Raw genomic sequence first — 19,558 nt, 5'->3', positions numbered from 1 at the left:
AAAGGGCAGACAACAGCTCTAGATCAGTGGGGCTTTTTTCGCTCTCCTATCCGGGGCTCTTGAAAAATTTACAAAATTTTGGGGTGAGACACCTCTCAGTAAGGGAAATAAACTAATACCAGTGTGTGGCAAAATGAGTATTCTGTGTCGTACATAAATCATATAGAACATATTCAATAACTATTATGTATCTGGGAAAACATATATATCATCAAATCATGGCAGAACATACTGCATTTTCATAAACATACTTCATCTCATATAATGATAATACAAAAACATCTCTGGTAGGTTAGCTGGCTGTTGTCATGTATGACCCCCACCTAATTGGGTTGTGTGGCCCGAAGGCAGGACCTGACAATGGTTAACCGACCACTGCAAAGTCAAAAGTATAGTCTGTAAGTCCGATGGGTCTGCCTGACCTGGTCCGTACACCAGGGGCAATCACACACTTCTTAAAAACCACATTGACCATCCAATTTCACACCACTCCGTACAGCGGCGTTAACACAAATATCATGATCGTGAAGACCATGGACACATAGCAACGGTATCGTGCAAGTGCTAGCCTAGACCAAGTCAATCAGGTTCTGATATCATATAACATATACTGAAACTGTGATACATTGATATTTCATATCATTAATTATTAAATCAATCATATCATTTTGCATATATACATATATCATGAAAATCCTCGGCCCGTACGTCGGTATTTCACATTTTACCATAGCTCGGCCCGTACGCCGGAAAATCATAACACAGCCCGCACGCTGGCATATCACATCCATAGTTTGGCCCATACGCCAGCAAATCATAACATAGTATAACCCATACGCTGACAAATCACATCCATAGCATGGCCCGTACGTCGGCAAAATGTATATAAAAATCCCGGCCCGTACGCCGATTTTTCATTATAAAAGTCTGTATCATAATCACATTTCTAGAAAATAATATTTCATAACATTTTGTACTCATGCCACACTAACAGATTTTTCGCATATTCAACATACGATCATTTTCAACAGTATTTTACCAAATATAAATCATATAAATAGACATATTTATTTTTCCTGAAATCAAATGCTATATATATACATACATTTTCTTAAAAGAACTAGTTTAGTTTATCCCCTTGCCCGATTCTTGAAAAGCCCTCAAGAAAATTTGTCCTGCGCCCGCAGAGTTCCTAACTTAACACCCTAGAAATGAAAACTTCCAATACTAAAGTTAAGTATTTCTATGCGTATAACACTTTCCTCAACTATCAAAAATCCAAATATTGAGTAGAAAGCCTTACCTTGGATTTGGGATGGTTTCCATCTTACTTTCACCAACGATCCGCTCCGGCAGATTTGGAGAGAACTTCCCTAGGAGAGTCACGATCATTAAATTAGCCTGTCGAGAGATGATCTGGGCGAGGAGGACCGAAGACGGATGAGGAGCGGTTCGATGAAGGAGAGGCACGTGAGAGAGGAGAGCATTGATGGGTGAGTAGGAGGACAGGGGGACCCTGGGGGGATCAGGAGAGAGAGCGTACGATTCTTTTGAAACGGAACAGAGAGAATGACGGAAGACGATTGGGTTGGGCAGAGAGGGAGAGAGGATCCCCCGCTGAGAGTTGAGACTCTGGCTCGAGACTTGATGGAGCGATTGAGTGAGATGGGCCGTCGAGAGATGAGATAGAGACTGAGAGCCGAGTTGAGTGAGAAAGACGTGAGCAGAGAGATGCGATTAGCTGCGAGTGGGAGGCGAGAGAAGACACTGAAGAGGGTCCGAATATGGTGAGAGGGATTGAGAGATCCGGTTTTGAGAGATGGGCGGAGAGAGAGAGAGAGAGAGAGAGAGAGAGAGAGTGAACCAAAGGGGAGAGAGAGAGGAGAGAGATTCTTAATTGGAAAGTAAAAATTCGGATTTTTCTATATTTATAAAACTAGATTCATCGATGAGCCATGTCATTCGTCGACAAATCCTTTAATAATTTTGTCGATGAAATTTAGCCGGCTCAAAATCTCTCTCGATATTTCTTCGTCGACGAAATTCAGTTTTCGTCGACGAATTCTCTTAAACCCTCGTCGACGAATCCCCTGTATTCGTCAACGAATTCTCTTAATCTCTCGTCGACGAATCCCTTATATTCGTCGACGAAGTTGACTTCCTCCTTCTGTTACCGTCTCCATTTCGCTTCCTCTTTATTATTTAAATATCATTATTCTTTGGGTTGTTACAATGCACTCATATATTAAATTTTGATTTGTGAATTAAAATCCAAAATTAGTGATAAAAAATATTAACTTTTATATTTTAATTTTCTTTTATAAAGATTACTTTAATAATTATTTAAAAATCTAAAAATTACAAATAAAAAATTATTTTGAATTTTTAAACAAAATATTTATTTTCTAACTATTTAATATGAATCTTAAAAACTAGAAAATCAATTATAATTTTTTAAAAATAAAAAATAAAAATATTTTCCATAACTAAATTAGGGTGGTGCTTGATAATTGGGACTATAGGAATTGAAATTGAAATAATTGATTCTCATTCCCAATGTTTGCTTATTAGAAATCTCTTTCCAATTCCGCATGCAAAATGAGATTTTCCCTTTTGTCTATATTTTGATACCTACCTCTTACACTAGAATCAAATCCTGATTCTTGAAAACACAATGTTTATTATAATATGACAATTTATATATAATATATATTACATAAATTTTAAAAATAATATTAATATTATGATATCATTATTAATATTTTTATTATACATAATAATATTATAGCATATAAAAATTTATAGAAAGAATTTATTTCCCGATTTATTACACAGAAGAATTTATTTCCTGATTTATCATTTTAAAAAAAATATATATTCAATAATATTTTTTGGAAAAATAATTCCCGAAATGACACGTGGCAAATCTTACTATTTGAGGTAGCGAGATTACGTCAGGGTTATTCCAGGAATTATTTCCGAATAAAGGTATTATTTAATATATTTTTAAAAAAAAAGGATAAATTGGGAAAAAACTTAGGATAAGAGAATTTTTAAAATATTCGAAAAAAGCAGATAAATCCCAAAAATTTCATTTTTAAGAAGCTAATTCACTAATATTTAATTGTTCATGCATGAAATTAATTTTTAATCTTAAAATAAAGATGTGTAGCAATAAGAATATAAGTACTTTGATACAAACTCATAAGTATACAGTGATACTATATTTGGATGTGTCGATTTTAGAGTTTGGTTTATATATGTAAGTTTACACAAAACTCAATATTAAGTTTTATCCAAATCTATACAAATTCAAATCCATCTGGTCTCAATATTTATGCTCCCAAGCAATACCAAACTAAATAATTATAACTGCCCTATTTAAGTAGACTGCATACACATCCTAATAAGTAAAACTTAATTCAAACTTTCTTATAGGTGAAAGTGTATAACAACGAGCTCACCTCTAGCATTAATATTTTTTTATTAGTTTGCTGTTAGCTAATACCCTTAATAGACCTAATATTTTCTCTCCATATTTAACTTTTAACTTTGAAATCTTAAAAAGACTCACATAAAAGAATATAGGTTTAGAGTCTAAACTCATGCGGCGTTTGGGAGCATGGATTTTAAGCCTTAGTTTTGAATTTGGATAAATTTAAACAAATTTCAATACAATTTTGTGTTACATTTTATTCAAATTCAATACAAGTTTAAATTTAAAATCTTTCCAAACATAGGGTAAAGGTTGTCTTAATTAAACCGCTAAGGTTTAAGTCTTGAAGGTTACAATCTTTATTGAAATAATTATTAAGATATATCATCATTAGTCGAATGTTTAAAGGGTATCATATATCATCATTGAAAAAAAAAAAAAAAAGATATAAGATTAGGGATATCATGGCGGAGTTTAGCTTCCAATCGCTCTGAAAAAAATTAGGTAAAAAATATTGACCTTTTTTTAGATTTGATAAAAAGATAGATTTTTTTCTAAAATTTTAAAGATGTCATTAACCTTTTTTGAAGGGCAGATTTGAATCTCTTTCACAAATTTCAAAAGAATTTTTTGAAATTCTTAAAATCTGAGAGGTTTTGAGATTTTTGAAATCTCAAGAACCTGAAGTACAGTGTTTAAAAAAATAATAAAAACAAAAACAAACAAAAGACAAGTAGAATGAAGAAAAATTCTTCTTCATCATTTTCTTCTTCTTCTTTCTACTTATCTTTTTCTCTCGGTCTCTGTACTATGTAAACCCATTATCCTCCTATTTATACCCGTCGTCCAGCGGCACCAACAGCCATATCCACCAACCGAACTCATAAAAATATCCCCTCTCTCTCTCTCTCTCTCTCTCTCTCTCTCTCTCTCTGTGAGAATGGAAGCCAGCAATGATTACAACGACCTCGTGATTCTGAACGATGACCAGCTGCGCACACTCGCAGAGGAAATCCGCAACCAGGAAGCCACCGTCATCCACCAGATCAACTTCAAAACACAAAAGGAGCGCGACGAGTTCCTCTACGACAGCAAGTCCAACCAGGAGTCCGTCCTCGCCCTCCTCGCCACCGGCCAAGAAGTGGTAACCAAGTACCAAGACGACGCCGTTAAGGGCCCCATTGCACGCGACTTGCACCTCTACATCGTCTACTGCTGCAACAGCGCCCTCCAGACCGTCCCCAACTACCACGTCAGGAAGGACTACCTCAAGAAAATACGCGACCACGTGGACGCGCTCCTCAGCGTCCTCGATGACCTGGACGCCGCCGAGCGAAACGCCGTCGTCGTGGTGGGCGATGGCGTCGTCCAGTACAAGAATGCCATGTTGATTTACACCCGACAGTTCAAGAGCACCCTCTCCTCCAACTTCTCCGCCGGGCTTAAGAACGAAGGCATCAAATACGAGAACCTCGTGGAAACGTACGTATACGTATACGTATAGATTTATTAATTTATTAGTCCTTGATTTTTTTTTTTTTTTTCACGTTTAAACTCTTTGGTCTATCATTAAAAAAAAAAAAAAAATGCATTTATGACCTTTTTAAAAATAAAAAATAAAAATTAGCAGCTAATCTATTTTTTTGGTTGACTCATTTAATTAGGTATGCAAACAAGCTTGGGTTTCAAGGGCACTTCAAGGACCTAAGTGATGAGCAAAAGACACAAGTATGTAATTGAATGTTTATTATATCTGTTAATTATCAGATAATTAATTACCAATTGTCACTTGAAATACTAGTTATTACAACAAACAACAACAGCGAGGTCAGTGTGTTTTGCCTCAGCCTTAGATTTTATCATTACTTTATCCAATGTGTGTATGATTTGTGTGCATATAAATTGTGTACGTGTATGAGTCAATTATTGCTAGATCGGGACAAGAATCATCTCCAATCAATGATGTGATGTCTGCATCATCTAAGGCTAAAGGCATTGCTGTGAATGTTTACAAAGTGGGGTCAGTGGTGTGGGATATATATACGTTAGATCACAAGTTTAAAACAGCGACACATGATGCAGTGGTGTCAGTCACTAAAGAGGGGGGATCGGAGTTGGGTAAAGTCATTGGGGCAGCACTGGCTACAGACCTGCTCGAGGTAGAGGCGGAAGCGCTATTTGTGACCTTGGCTGGAATTGTGGGGGGCTTCATTGGGTCTTTCATTGTGGGAGCATTTGCAGGTCGGTTGATGGATGCCATTTTGGACACCACAACCTTCCCTAGTAGCACCAAAGGACTTCACTGCTACGTCTCTTCCCTACCTGATGGTGTGGCTTTGGCTCGTGCAATTGCACATGATGGCATTAAAGATCTTAATGCCAATTCCACAAATTGATGAGTGCATACTTCTATAGAGAAATACTTAGGGGGTGTTGGTCGAACTTTTACGTAAAATTTGCAATTTACTAATTATGAAACGTCATATTAGTGCTCGAATCCACACAAGTGAAGTACATGTTTTCATGTGAATTTCATATCACTTTATTGAGTTCAAACACTAATATATCATTTTGTAATTAATGGTAAATTACAAATTCTACATGGAGGGTCTATCTATGTTCCTGCACTCACAAAGTTGCTTGTCTGGGTTGTGAATCAAGGGTTTATCTTTTGTATTAAGGCAGATTTCACTATAAATAAATGTGCTTACTATAAGCTTATATATAACCTTTTGTCCAATTTTTTTTTTGTATAATTGTGTCTTTTTGTAACGACTTGCTTAATTTGCTATATAGTTAATCGTATTAAATATCCTGATACCACTAATTAATCATATAATAAAAATCAACCCGAACTTGTGGGTAGCTGGGATACACATTTCATACACAGCGGAAACCTAAGCAACAGTAAAAACAAATTACATAAAAATCTTAAAACCATAGAGTACATAATACTAGAGTTATCTATAATCCACCATAATACCGTATATGTCTATCCTCTAACATCAAAAAATACAACAAGGATCTTCCAAAAAAACCTACTGATCCTAGTTAAAAAAAAAAAAACTTACCCTCCTAGTGGGGTAGTACAACGGTCTCAACAGCAAGCTCGGTCCGCCTGTCTTTTTGGGTTCCCTGAAATAGGTTAAACTGGTGTGAGACACTTCTTAGTAAGGGAAATAAACTAAATACAGCTGTATGGCAACATGAATATTTAATGCTATAATAGATATACAGTACGTGTCACATACTTAAAAACACTATAAAAAGCATAACTGAGTAAACATATAGTTTCATAATTCTACTAGATTATACTGTTCATAAATCATCTGATATAACTAGTAGTTCTAAAATTTACCCAGTATGAATAGCTAGTTGATGTCATGTATTACCCCCTATGACGGGTTGTGCAGCCCGAAGGTAGGACCCGATAATGGCTGATCGACAACTACCGAGTCAAAAATGTCTCTTAGTACGATGGGCCTGCCACACCCTGATCCAGACTGCCTGGTGGACGTCTACAATTCTACACTGAAAGCCACATCGACTGTCCATCTCTCACCCCCTCTACTAGTAGGGACAGTTAGCACAAGTCTGAACTGAACTGAACTAAACTATATAGCTATGGTATCGTGCTCCTATAACTGATCTAAACTATCATCTAGCTTCTGATAACATATAATACATGATAATATACTATTTAATGTAAATAGATTGATAGCATGTTTTGATTTCTGTAATAACGTAAATAAATGCGGCCTTGCGCCAATTACATTCATAATTGCGACCTTGCACCGAAAACATTCATAATTACGGTCTTGCGCTGAAAACATATATAATCCACGACCTTGCGCCAACTATCAATCACGGCCTTGCGCCGAATATATCATAAATATTGATCTGAATAAATGTATTATTTATCATGTATTCTAAGAACATAATGTACTGTATTATATTGAAATAGTTGCAAATATGCTTTTATTGTAAACTTGATTGTTAGTTGTACCTTAATCCCAAGAGGAGGGGTGAATTGGTGTTTTTAAAATTTAATCCCAAGGAAAATATTCTAATATCAGTATATTCACAACCCTATGGTCAATCTAATGCGAGCAACGTAAGTGTATACTGTAAAGTAAATGAAGCAACTTAATCATACACACATGCACCAGAAAAATAATAAAGTAAATGTGACAGACAGAAATGTTATCGAGGTTGTAATGACCTAAATAATAATAATAATGGTATTTAAATAATAAAGAGGAAGGGAAATGAATATAGTAATAGAAGGAATAACCGAGGGAAATTACTAGGGTCTCGTCGATGAATACAGAGGACTCATCGACGAGGGTATAAAAGGAGCTCGTCGACGAGGATAAGATTCGTCGACGAGGAAATACCGAGAGAGGTTTTGAACAGTCTGAATTTCATCGACGAGGAATGGGTTTCGTTGACGAATCCAGTCCTATAAATATCAAAAACCCGGATTTTAACTTTAAAATTAAGAAATGTCTCTCTCTCTCTCTCTCCTTTTGGCTCCCTCCTTTTCTCCCTTTGATTTCGGGTTGGATTTTTGTCAGTTCGGAGATCTAAAGCCACCACGAAACTCTTGGGAAAGTTCTCTCCAAATCAGCCGGAGTGGATCGTCGGTGGAATTCCGTCGAAAATCATCCCTGAGTTGAGGTAAGGCTTTTTAAGCCAAATTTAGTCTTACAGTAGTTATAGGAAATGATATACACGTGAAAATACTGATGTTTAGTACTGAGAGTTTTCATTTTCAGGGGATTGAGCAGGAAATCCTGCGGGTCTTAGCCCATAATGTTATAGAGGCTTTTCTTAGTAGTTAGGTAAGGGGATAAATTAAGCTAGTATTTTATGAAAAATTTATAGCATTTGATTTCAGGAAAGTAAATATGTCTATATATATATGATTTATATTTAAGAAAGCACTGTTGAAAATGATGGTATGTTGAATATATGAAAAACCTGTTCAGTGTGGCATGAGTAGAAATTGTTATACTGTTTTCTAGAAATGTAATTATAATATGGATTTTTATAATGGAAAACTGACATACAGGCCGAGATTTTTATATATGTTTGCCGGTGTACATGCCGAGCTATGTGTATGATTTGCCAGCGTATGGGCTAAGTTATGAATATATTTTGTTGGCATACGGGCCGAGCTATGGATGTGATTTGCCAGCGTACGGGCCAAGCTATGGATGTGATTTGCCAGCGTATGGGCTGTGCTATGAAATGATTTACCGGCGTACAGGTTGAGTTATGGTAAAATGTGTAATACCAGCGTACGAGCCGATGATTTTCATGATATATGTATATATGCAAAATGACATGATTGATTTGATAATTAATGATATGAAATATCCATGTATCACAGTTTCAGTATATGTTATATGATATTAGAACTTGGATGGCTTGGTCTAGGCTCGCACTTGTACGGTACCGTTGCTATGTGTCCATGGTTATCATGATCATGATATTTGTGTTAACGCCGCTCTACAAAGTGGTGTGAGATTGGATGGTCGATATGGTTTTAAGAAGTGTGTGGGCGCCCCTGGTATACGGATCAAGTTTGGCAGACCCATTACAGAGTAATGTCGAAATAGTCCATAAAAACAACGTATGGTAATTTCAAGTCTAATTTCGACCTTGATGCAACTAGTATTTCTCAAAACGCAAAACATGAAAATGTTAGAGGATTTTCATATTTTCTTGCAGCATCTTGAATCATCTGAATCGGAGGTCGGATGAGAGAGTTATGCATAGATTACGGGGTAACATTAGTTTTAGCTTCTAATAGTTGGCTTGCAATAAAAAAATACAAAAAATTTATAAATTATTCAATAAAACCTCAATATTATAAATAGAACATAATGTTAAAATATTGAGAGCAATTAGACATTTAATCAAAAATATAATTCATAATGCATGAATTAAAACACCTAATTACGCAATTTAAGCGCGTAATCAAACTTATCCTGGTAGGTCAACCCGTGTTAAGTCCCGCCTACGAGTCATACAACCTTGTCATGAGGGAATAAATCATGATGTATAGTTTTTCGGGGTATTATCTCATTTATTTCTATGTATATAGATTTACATAACAATAGGAGATATTCTATAGTACTAGAATTATGAATAAATAGTACTCAGAGATGTCAGTTGTATTTTAAACTTTACAGATGTACGACATACTATGAGATGTTTTACCAGCTAAATTTGGTTTCAATTATTTGCCAGTATAATATGTTTATAAGCTCAGTTGCCACACACTAGTAATAAAATATTTCTTCTTATTGAGAGTTGTCTCATCCCAAGAAATTTAATATTTTTTTAGGTGATCCAGTTAGATGAACAGATCAGGCTCGCAGATAGTGAGGTCGTCTACACTACCCTATCTGTAGGGTATGTTTTAATAGAATGTTGTATTTTTGAGTAGTAACCAAGAGTTTGAGTATATGATACTGGGAGGATGTGTAGTTATGTAATTATGTTTTGGGGAAAAACTGGATTTTGATATTGTAAATATGGATGCATGTTTTTATGTTTTTCGCTGCTTAGGTATGTAATAAGAGCAGGGTTTCCTCAATGCTCACTTGGGACCTAGGAGGTTATAGTAGATAATTAAGGGGCATCAGAGTAAATAAGCAAAAAAAAAAAAAAATAGTACAACTTTTGGGTCGCTACAAGAACAATGAATTATCTCATCGTTTTTACAAGCTTAAAGGATCAATAAATTATCTTATGCTCTTTATTAAGGCAGGGATGACATGAGAGATTTGGAAGGAGAGGAATTGCAGAATTTTCAAGGATCAATCTAGCCCATCTATGGAAGTAGCCTCAAGAATTTTGGATAATCTTTTTTATTGGACTCATGTTTGTAAACACATGATAGATTTGGAGTAGGGAGACTTCTGATAGTTGTTGGCTTTGTAGGGGAAGTAGGGAGCTGGTTAGTGCTTTCATTCCTAGAGAAAGCTTCTTTTGTGTCTATTTATCTTTCTAACTTTTTCTCTTTTTTAGAAATTGGGTATATGCTTGTATTTGCTTATTGTTCAAGGGATTCAAGCTTCTTGCTTTGAGGTCCCTCTTTTCTGGGTTTAACAAAGTTTCTGCTTTACCTATATATATGGAGACATCATGATACAAGATACACGTTTAGTAATTAACTTCAAATTTTATTCAATACATAAGCTACATATCAAGGTAGCATATATATATATACATATATATATATATATGGAGACATCATGATACAAGATACACGTTTAATATTAACTTCAAATTTTATTCAATACATAAGCTACATATCAAGGTAGCATATATATATATATGGAGACATCATGATACATGATACACGTTTAGTAATTAACTTCAACTTTTATTCAACACATGAGCTACATATTAAGGTAGCATTATTGATTATTATGATTATTTCACTAAACATCACACGATTATTTATAATAGTATAGTAACTATTGATAGTTACTACTTGCTAAATTGCAAGCATTACTATCAATTAGTTTTGGAATGTAATATCTTCCAATGTGAATGTTGCAGAAAATTTTGGGGAAGTACCCTCGCCAATTGTCGCCCGTGAGGTGCATCCGTCCCAAGTGTCTTCTGTCGAGTGTCCAGAATTAGACATGTTGCGAGAAATTACTCCCCAAACAGTTGAAGTGTAGTGACCAGCCTCACGCACCTCAGAGTAGGTCTACGTACATAGATGAAAGATAAAATATATTAATCAATTATAAAGGAATGAATTAAAAATAATAAATTAAATATTATGCATATAAGATCATAATTAATTTTATATTATTAATCATTTCTATATTATTAATGCTAAGAAGAGGAGGTAGCTACCAATAGGGTAGCAGTATCCATACCCATTTTCTCTATGCCACTAAAAATAAAAATTCCACTAAAGATAAAAATTTATTCTAATATAATTAAAAGAAATATCGAACTGATATATACAATATACATCAAAATTTTGTTTTGGTATTTTGTTTTTCATTTTTTCTTAATACCCAAACATGAAAAAATGAATTCTTTTATATTTCACTTTTCTTTCACTTGTGTTTTCCAAATTTTAAATAGGACCTAAAAAAAATTAAAATTAATTTTTTTATCACTATTATCTAGTTACTAATCATCTACCTCCTCTTGAAAGTTAAAGGATACACAAATTAGATGGTCTTACTTGTAACAAATTAAAAGTTGCTCCTACTATTCAGCCTAGAGGCTTAAGCATTGTAGAAGTAATTCATTACCTTCCGAATGTTCTAGATTACGAGATGGAATTAGTATAAAAATTAAATTAATAAAAAAAGAAATAGAATATAGGTAAAAATAGAATAAAATGAAATAAGTAAAATGGGTTTTTCAATTTTTTGGTTAAACTATTTCAATTTTAGCTTTATATATATATATATATATATATATATATACTCCTAGATGGGACCATACAATTTAACAATAACAAAGATGCAATGGTGATTTTTAAGGAGGGTGTCATCCATGGTGGTACCGACAATACTTAGTTATGATCGTGGTGATAAAATAAATAAATGAGAATGGGAATGGTCATTTTAAAAGTTGAAAAGTAAAATTGCAAGTCCTTTAATCTCTTTATTATTACTAATTAAAATATCCTCGATACGTACGTCTTTCATGTTTATTTCTAATAGCAATTTATTATGTACATATATTTTTCAACGCTAATGTCTGGCCATATCTATTTCTTATATGATTTATTTTTTATTTTATTATAGATTGAATTACTATAAGGAAGTGAAAAATAGTGAATACATGGAGTTTATAAGTGAGAAGTTACAATCAATGCAAACGCTTCAATAATCAAAAGAAATATGAAAAGAATAGGAGAAATTAAAAAATATATGTGTCGCTTCAAGTGTCTATGTGTACATTATGTTAGTGTTAGATACATAGTCAAATAATTTTATTTCTTTTAATGTCATACTTATCATGAGTAGAACTTTCTAACTACCTGTTTAACCTTAACACAGCGAACATAATGTCAAACAAATGCAGTAATGATATAAAGAGATGGGAAAAGTAGATTCTATAAATTTTCAAGAAATAGAAGTATATAAGAACAAAGTACCTATCATCTTACAATTGGAAGGACTGACATGTATTTTCAATGCTAAACTAATTTATCTCTCCTATCCCTATTAAAAGGGGATTCTGTATTCTTAGTGTGATTTTTTAACATCTCCCAAGTAAATACCTACTCATATATATTTTATAAATATTCACATAATCATTATAAATATTTGGAAAAATATATCCAATCCTCTTTAACTTTTCTCAAAATAATATTTTCTAAAAATAAGTTTACTTATAATTTAAGAAAATAATTATCAGTTTATCACTCAAGTGTGCCCATGGCTGACGTGCATGCTTATTGACTAATCGAAAGATTAGGCTTGTGACCTCTTTTCTCCCTTCTTCTCTCTTTAAATATAGATGTATTGCGTGTAATGTCTAAGACTCCATTTGTCATTTTTTTTTTCCCTGGAACTTACCCCGTTATCTCCAATGAAAGGAATGGACCAAGCCATCAACCAGTCGCGGCCCTCTCCGTCAGCGTTTTTGCCTCCGTAGACGGCGGCGGCGGAGGATCCGGAGGGCGACGCGGTGTGATGGACATGGAGAAAGGCGCCCCACTGGCCGTTTTCCAACCTGGAGGGGTAAGGGGAGGAGCCGATGTGGCCGTAATAGTCGTGGTCAGTGACGAAGGAGATGGTGCCTCCGGTGGCATTGTAAAACGTGGCAAGGCAGGAGATTCCGCTGCCGTACTGGGCTTTGAGGTTGTCAACGTAATTCTGAGCGTCAACGTTCTTGTCGCCGTCGTTGATGTAGTTCATGGCGTACTGCGCCCTCACCGCCGGCGTTATAACCTTCGGGGCGTCCGGCAATCCCTTTATGAACTCGTCGTTGATTGGAGTCCCGAACACGTTGGCCGCCATAACTTTAATTCAATTTAAGGTTTAATAATTGAGAATCGACCCAATGAGATTGAGATAGTGTCTGAATTGAGGTTCCATCTATAATTCTATATAGATATAATAACCCACAAGTGCAAACACGCACACATCGCCACTTTTCCACGTGTCCCGCACACACTCTCTCACTCATGCACAAACCCACCTGTGATTAGATTCACTTGCATGGAGTGTACACTCTCATGCATACGCACCTACAGCTCAAAATCTTAAGCTGTCATGTACATAAACGCACTGCCACCTAACCATACATGCAAGATTATGCATAGTCAACCACCAACGTGGCGTGTGCATGGATTCATCTAACATGCACCTACCTTAACCACGTAATGCCAAGGCCGGTAGATGAAGAAGACATAACCAAGGTGGCAAGATGATAAGGACGACTTGTGACTTGGTGATTTTAAGGTCACGGATTGAATTTTTTCTTAAGAGTTTATTTCAATGAATTATCACATGTACGTTAATGGGTGTGCGGCTTTTATTCCCGAATTCGATACTATACGATAATAGCCAAAGTGGCGTAATGGTGATTGAAATCCTTGAATATTCAATATATATATATATATATATGTATTATTTTACTAAGCAGACATTTAAAAGGAAAAACACGTAACGAATTATTAGATTATATGTTTCATTCATTGAATAGAATAAGGTGAGGATAAGAAGGGAAAATTTATTAAATTTTGATATGGATAGAATTTTGCATACTAAGAAGATAAATTCTTATTTTTTTCAATTATATTGTTCGACGACCAAAGGGCCTATGTTTGTGTGCACAAAAAAGTATTTATCCTGATTTTTTTGTCCCTTTTATATATCTCATTGCTTTCAATATGAAACTAACATATTTTATTCTTAAATGTGCTATTATGATAGAAATTTCCAATTTTTACATGCACCGATCTAATGCTTGCAAAGAAATTTCCAATTCCACAATAACAAGAGACCTTATGCGCCAAAAATTGCCCATTGGTTTAGCATATGCCGACACAATGCTTGCAGTAAAATTTCCAATTTCGGAAAAAAGACAATAATAAATGGCCTTGTGCGCCAAAAATGGGGCCCTGCCTCCAAGGCCACTACAACTTGTTTCTCCAAATTTTCAAAAAGTTTTACTAATCATTTTGGAAGTTATCTAAAACAGTAAGATCCTTTTCCTTTTTTAGGTTTTCAGAAATTGTACGTTCTTTTTTTTTTTTTTTCTGCGCATCTCTCTCTCTCTCTCTCTCTCTCTCTCTCTCTCTCTCTCTCTCTCTCTCTCTCTCTCTCTCCATGCCATCGTCTCCTATTTAAGCCCACCATCGCTAGCCACCAACCAGCACAAGCAAACCAGAGGATAGAATTCAAAATCAGCAAGCTATCTGATCTGCAGGTGATTCTGAAAATGGCAGCCAATAAGAACAACGACCTCGTGATTCTGAACGACGACCAGCTGAGGGAGCTCGCCGACATAATCCGCCACCAGGAAGCCACCATCATCCACCAGACCAAATTCCGCACCCAAAAGGAGCGCGACCAGTACCTCTACGACAGCAAATCCAACCAAGAGGAAGTCCTCGCCCTCCTCGCCATCGGCGAGCAAGCGAAGACCAAGCACCAAACCGACGCCGTTAAGAGCCCTATTGCCCAAGACTTGTACCTCTACATCGTCAACTGCTGCAACAGTGCCCTCCAGACCGCTCCCAACTACCACGTCAGAAAGGACTACCTCCAGAAAATACACAACCACGTGGACGAGCTCGTCAACGTCGTCAATGACCTGGACGCCGCCGACCGAAACGCCGTCGTCGTGGTTAGCGACGGCGTGGCCCAATACAAGAACGCCATGTTGACTTACACAGTGCAGTTCAAGAGCACCCTCTCCTCCAACTTCTCCAAGGCCGTCAAGGACGAAGGCATCAAATACGAGAACTTCGTGCAGAGGCATTTAAATTTACGACATTTATTAATTTATTTTAAAAATTATTTACAAACGTCTACTAATTTTATTTTTCTATTTATTTGTCGTTAACTTTTAGGTATGTAAACAAGATTGGATTCCAAGGACACTTCAAAGACCTAAGTGAGGTACAAAAGACAAAGGTATAAAGTTACAAATGATAAAATTGTTAATTATGAGGCAATGAAGTTGGATAAAATTTTATTAATATTAGAATTTGACTTCAGAATTTTGACTTTTAAGATGTCTCACCTTAGAAAACTTAATTTTATTATATAATTGATGCAGGTATATGAGTCAATTATTACTGAATCGGGACGAGAATCATTTCCAATCAAGGATCTAATATCTGCAACATCTGAAGTTAAAGGCATTGCTGTGACTGTTTATAAAGTAGGGTCAGTGGTGTGGGACATATTCTCATCGGAACACAAGCTTAAAACAGTAACTCGTGATGCTGTAGTACTTGCGGCGAAAGAGGGTGGTTCAGAGCTTGGGGAAGTCATTGGGGCAGCATTAGCCACTGACTTGCTAGACGCAGAAGCAGAGGCACTGTTTGTTTCTTTGGCAGGAATAGCAGGGGGTATCGTTGGGTCTTTTATTGTGGGGATATTTGCAGGTTGGTTGATGGATTCCATTTTAAGTACCGCAAGCTTTCCCAGCGACACGAAAAAGCTTCACTGCTATGTCTCTCCCTTGCCAGATGGTGTGGCTCTCGCTCGTATAATTGCACATGACACCACACAAGATTCTAGCCCTAAACCTATAAATTAATGAGTTGGTACACTTGTATAAAGAAATACTTCATGGGGACCTTAATTAATTCCTCGTAAAATTTGCAACTCACTAATCACAAAATATTATGTTAGCATTTGAAAACAAGTAAGATGCATGCTTTGATCATGTCCATCCACACCTCTTTGATGAGTTCAAATGCTAATATGAAACTTTGTGATTAGAAGTTACAAATTTTAAATGAAGAGACTCTATGTCCCTTGTAGGTCTTTCTCGTCTTTATATACACAACCCATAACGAATATCGGTTGTGAATCAATAAGGCTTTATAAATTAAGAGAAGTTGTTCTATATAAATATATTAATAATGAAATAAAAAAATTTGTACAAGTGGGTATATATTGGGAAAAAACTTCTCCTTTCTTTACCTGCCCACTTGTGTCCAACTATTGTCAACATAGCTTGGTCTCCAATTCTCTCTCTCCTTGTCTATATATATACAAATATGTTTGTTTTCCTCTCTCTCTCTCTCTCTCTCTCTCTCTCTCTCTCTCTCTCTCTCTCTCTCTCTCTCTCTAGGATTGATCAAATTAATATTAGATATGCAAATACATTGTGGTCCGCCCCTTCCTCAGACCTCGCGTACACGAGAGCTTTGTGAATCGTGCTGCACCTTTTTTATTTATTTATCAAAATCCAAAGAAATGAAATGCAATCACAAGAAATCTCCCTCAAAATCCTAAAAAACTAGTTATGAAGGACCTAACTTCTATTATATGTGGAAATAAAATAAACTTTGTTTTATAAGATGTTCTTTATTTGAAGCAGACGGATCGGAAAAGTGGTTAAAGGAGTTGTTCTTTACTTAGTTTAGAACATGGAATGTTTATATATACAAGTCTATTTGCAAAAGATTGGAAGTATTCAAATGTTAATATATCATTGCTCTGCAAGTTTAATTATAACTACGTTTTTTAAACTTCAATAATAGGACAAATTCAGACGTTATATAAAATTTATAAACACAAAGTTTGTTTCTAAATTTGAGCATTTTCTAGTACTAAATTTAAGATCCTTAACTGTCAATTTTATTGTCTATTTTAACTAAGCAACCACTTTTAATCAACTTCCTTAACAACACTTGGGAGCATTAATGAAAATGCATGAAAAATCATCTCTCTCATATAAATTATATCCAAAGATAAATAGTGTTCTCTTTCATGATTTGTGCAGTCCTCCTTATTGTAACATGCTAGCCTAGGGATGATGCCAAAAAAATTAAGTGTTTTCGTAAATTCTAGTTCAATTTTTTTTGAAAACAACTTAAACCAATAATAAAACTAAAAACTAATAAATATAAATAAAAGTGTTTTCGTAACGTATATAGAAATTAATGGAAACAATAAATAGAGAAGAGAACTGATGCCACATGGATGCACCTACTATATATTAATGCAATAAGGATTTTGATATTAACTATAAAAATTAAAATGAGTTTATCTAGAATGAAACTTTGTGCTAATATCAATGTCTCTTGAATTCTAAAGCATGTGAAAAATATCTATATTGTTTTCTATTGAGATAACAAAGAAAACATATGCACTCAATTTTTCCAGTCAAACTTATTCAAGTAGTAAGGGCGGACTTGTGACTTTGGTGACATCAAGGTCACAGGTTCGATTCCCCGCTTGTGGATTGTATGGTGAATTACAAGGAGTGCATCAATTAGCGGGTGACAACATTTCCACCACCATGGGTTTGGTACTGCATCCAGAGTCGGCTCTTCATAATATGAGACCCTAGGCGAATGTTTTAATTAGAACATCTTTATATTTAGTTTAATTTTTATTTTTATTTAAAATTATTTGTTCTAATTTTTTGAGATGAAAAATCACAAAAAATTAGAGAATCAAAAACGTTGAAATGCAAAGAAAATATCACAGAGAGTGAGAGAGACAGAGAGAAGGAGATGAGAGTAATAGAGAGTTAGAGTCGAAAATGACTGAGAGAGAGCGCCTGAGACCGTGTGAGGGAGGGGCAGTGTAATAGTCAATTGAATATTTAAAGACATAATAGATGTAGTCAATTTCAACTTTCAAGAGTTGTGCCAAACGGTCATTAATCATTGGGACTTGAAAAGGAAAGAATTAAATTACGTTTACTTTACTCTTCAAAATACAATTTTATTTACTTTTGAGATAGTAAGAAAATCAATCGTCAAAGAGAGAAAAGAGTGTGAGAAGAGATGACATCATAAATAATGTTAATATTTAAAAAAAAATTGGGAGCCCCAAAATTTTTGGGGCCCTAGGCAAAATGCTCAATGGCCTTATGGTCAAGCTAGCCCTGGCCGTATTGGAAGTTCCAAAGGTGTGACGCCCTGATTTTCGTACCAATTTTTTTTAATAATAATAAATAAATATTTTACACGTCATCGACAACATCCATAAATCGGCCACGTCAACAACCTTATTACAAATCATACGAACAGCCCCGCATTGGGTACCGAGTACAAAGTTATTTCATTTATACAACCTAACAGCGGAAGACAATATATTTATATCATCCAAAATATAATACTCAGAGTATTAACATACACATATACACAATACTATCTCATACCTAAAAACAATAAACCCTAGGGAATCACACCGCCCTAGTCCACCAAAAACTCACCCTATGTGTGTCAGGGTCCCAGCACCTTATGATCATGGAGCTCTATCACCCAATTTATCTCTGTTTCATAAAAAATTTAGATAATTTAGATGAGACATATTTCAGTAAGAAGGAATAAATTATTTACAGTGTGTGGCCATATGAGTTCAGTTATAATATACTTTACTTTTCAAACCATTGTTTCATCGGAGAAAATACACTCATATACACATTCTCATACTCATATAGATATACAACACATGCTTTTATAAGCTTTAAAATCATTTCTTAAATTCAATAATTTCAACACATAATTATCCGCGAAGTTCCCGAGAATAGGGAAGATTACCCGCCCATACAGGTAGCTTCCCTCTGCCCTAACCGTTATGCAGTCAGGTATGACCACATCTGATACCTATCAGAGCACTCACTTTACTCAGTAAGCCCTCAGGTGGAGAGTTTCACTTCGCCTCAATTATTTATATTATTAACTCACACAATTTCATTTCTCAATTTTATCATACTTTATTTCTCAATTTTCACTCTTTCATTCATTTCTCATTTTAGCCATTTTTATCATTCTTTCACTTTCCATTTCCATTTTATTTTTCGGCTCATGAGTATCCTTAGTATCAAATACCAACATCGCGTCTGTAACTCTTGACCACCTTGAGGATCTTTCTATCCATACCATGCTTCCCACCACGGTCAAGGTTGTGCGGCCCGAAGGCTGGA

General features: G+C 35.2%; 2 protein-coding genes across 2 annotated transcripts; one reads left to right on the top strand and one right to left on the bottom strand.

Annotated features, from left to right (window-relative positions):
• Nucleotides 1–10,721: 10,721 nt before the first annotated feature.
• On the bottom strand, nt 10,722–13,686 carry LOC131150920 (23 kDa jasmonate-induced protein-like). Its single transcript, XM_058101997.1, has 2 exons — nt 13,009–13,686; nt 10,722–11,168 (listed from the first exon to the last, which is right to left on the bottom strand). The coding sequence occupies exons 1-2, from the start codon at nt 13,450–13,452 to the stop codon at nt 10,974–10,976; spliced, it is 639 nt and encodes a 212-aa protein (XP_057957980.1). The 5' UTR covers nt 13,453–13,686; the 3' UTR covers nt 10,722–10,973.
• A 978-nt stretch (nt 13,687–14,664) lies between these two features.
• On the top strand, nt 14,665–16,626 carry LOC131150919 (uncharacterized). Its single transcript, XM_058101996.1, has 3 exons — nt 14,665–15,417; nt 15,513–15,576; nt 15,722–16,626. The coding sequence occupies exons 1-3, from the start codon at nt 14,879–14,881 to the stop codon at nt 16,205–16,207; spliced, it is 1,089 nt and encodes a 362-aa protein (XP_057957979.1). The 5' UTR covers nt 14,665–14,878; the 3' UTR covers nt 16,208–16,626.
• The last annotated feature ends 2,932 nt before the right edge of the window (nt 16,627–19,558 follow it).

The sequence above is a fragment of the Malania oleifera genome, chromosome 3 (genome assembly GCF_029873635.1).
Source record: "Malania oleifera isolate guangnan ecotype guangnan chromosome 3, ASM2987363v1, whole genome shotgun sequence".
Lineage (NCBI taxonomy): Eukaryota > Viridiplantae > Streptophyta > Magnoliopsida > Santalales > Ximeniaceae > Malania > Malania oleifera.
Note: the sequence above shows the minus strand (reverse complement) of the source record. Positions and strands in the feature narration are given on the sequence as shown.

Bases quoted from the DNA above. Each gene is read 5' to 3' on its own strand.
- LOC131150920 (XM_058101997.1), bottom strand. From the start codon at position 13,452: ATGGCGGCCAACGTGTTCGGGACTCCAATCAACGACGAGTTCATAAAG. The intron at 11,169-13,008 runs GTAAGTTCCAGG...CTATGTACGTAG, and splicing joins CTTTCATTGGAGATAACGGG to ACCTACTCTGAGGTGCGTGA.
- LOC131150919 (XM_058101996.1), top strand. From the start codon at position 14,879: ATGGCAGCCAATAAGAACAACGACCTCGTGATTCTGAACGACGACCAG. The intron at 15,418-15,512 runs GCATTTAAATTT...GTTAACTTTTAG, and splicing joins TACGAGAACTTCGTGCAGAG to GTATGTAAACAAGATTGGAT. The intron at 15,577-15,721 runs GTATAAAGTTAC...TAATTGATGCAG, and splicing joins GTGAGGTACAAAAGACAAAG to GTATATGAGTCAATTATTAC.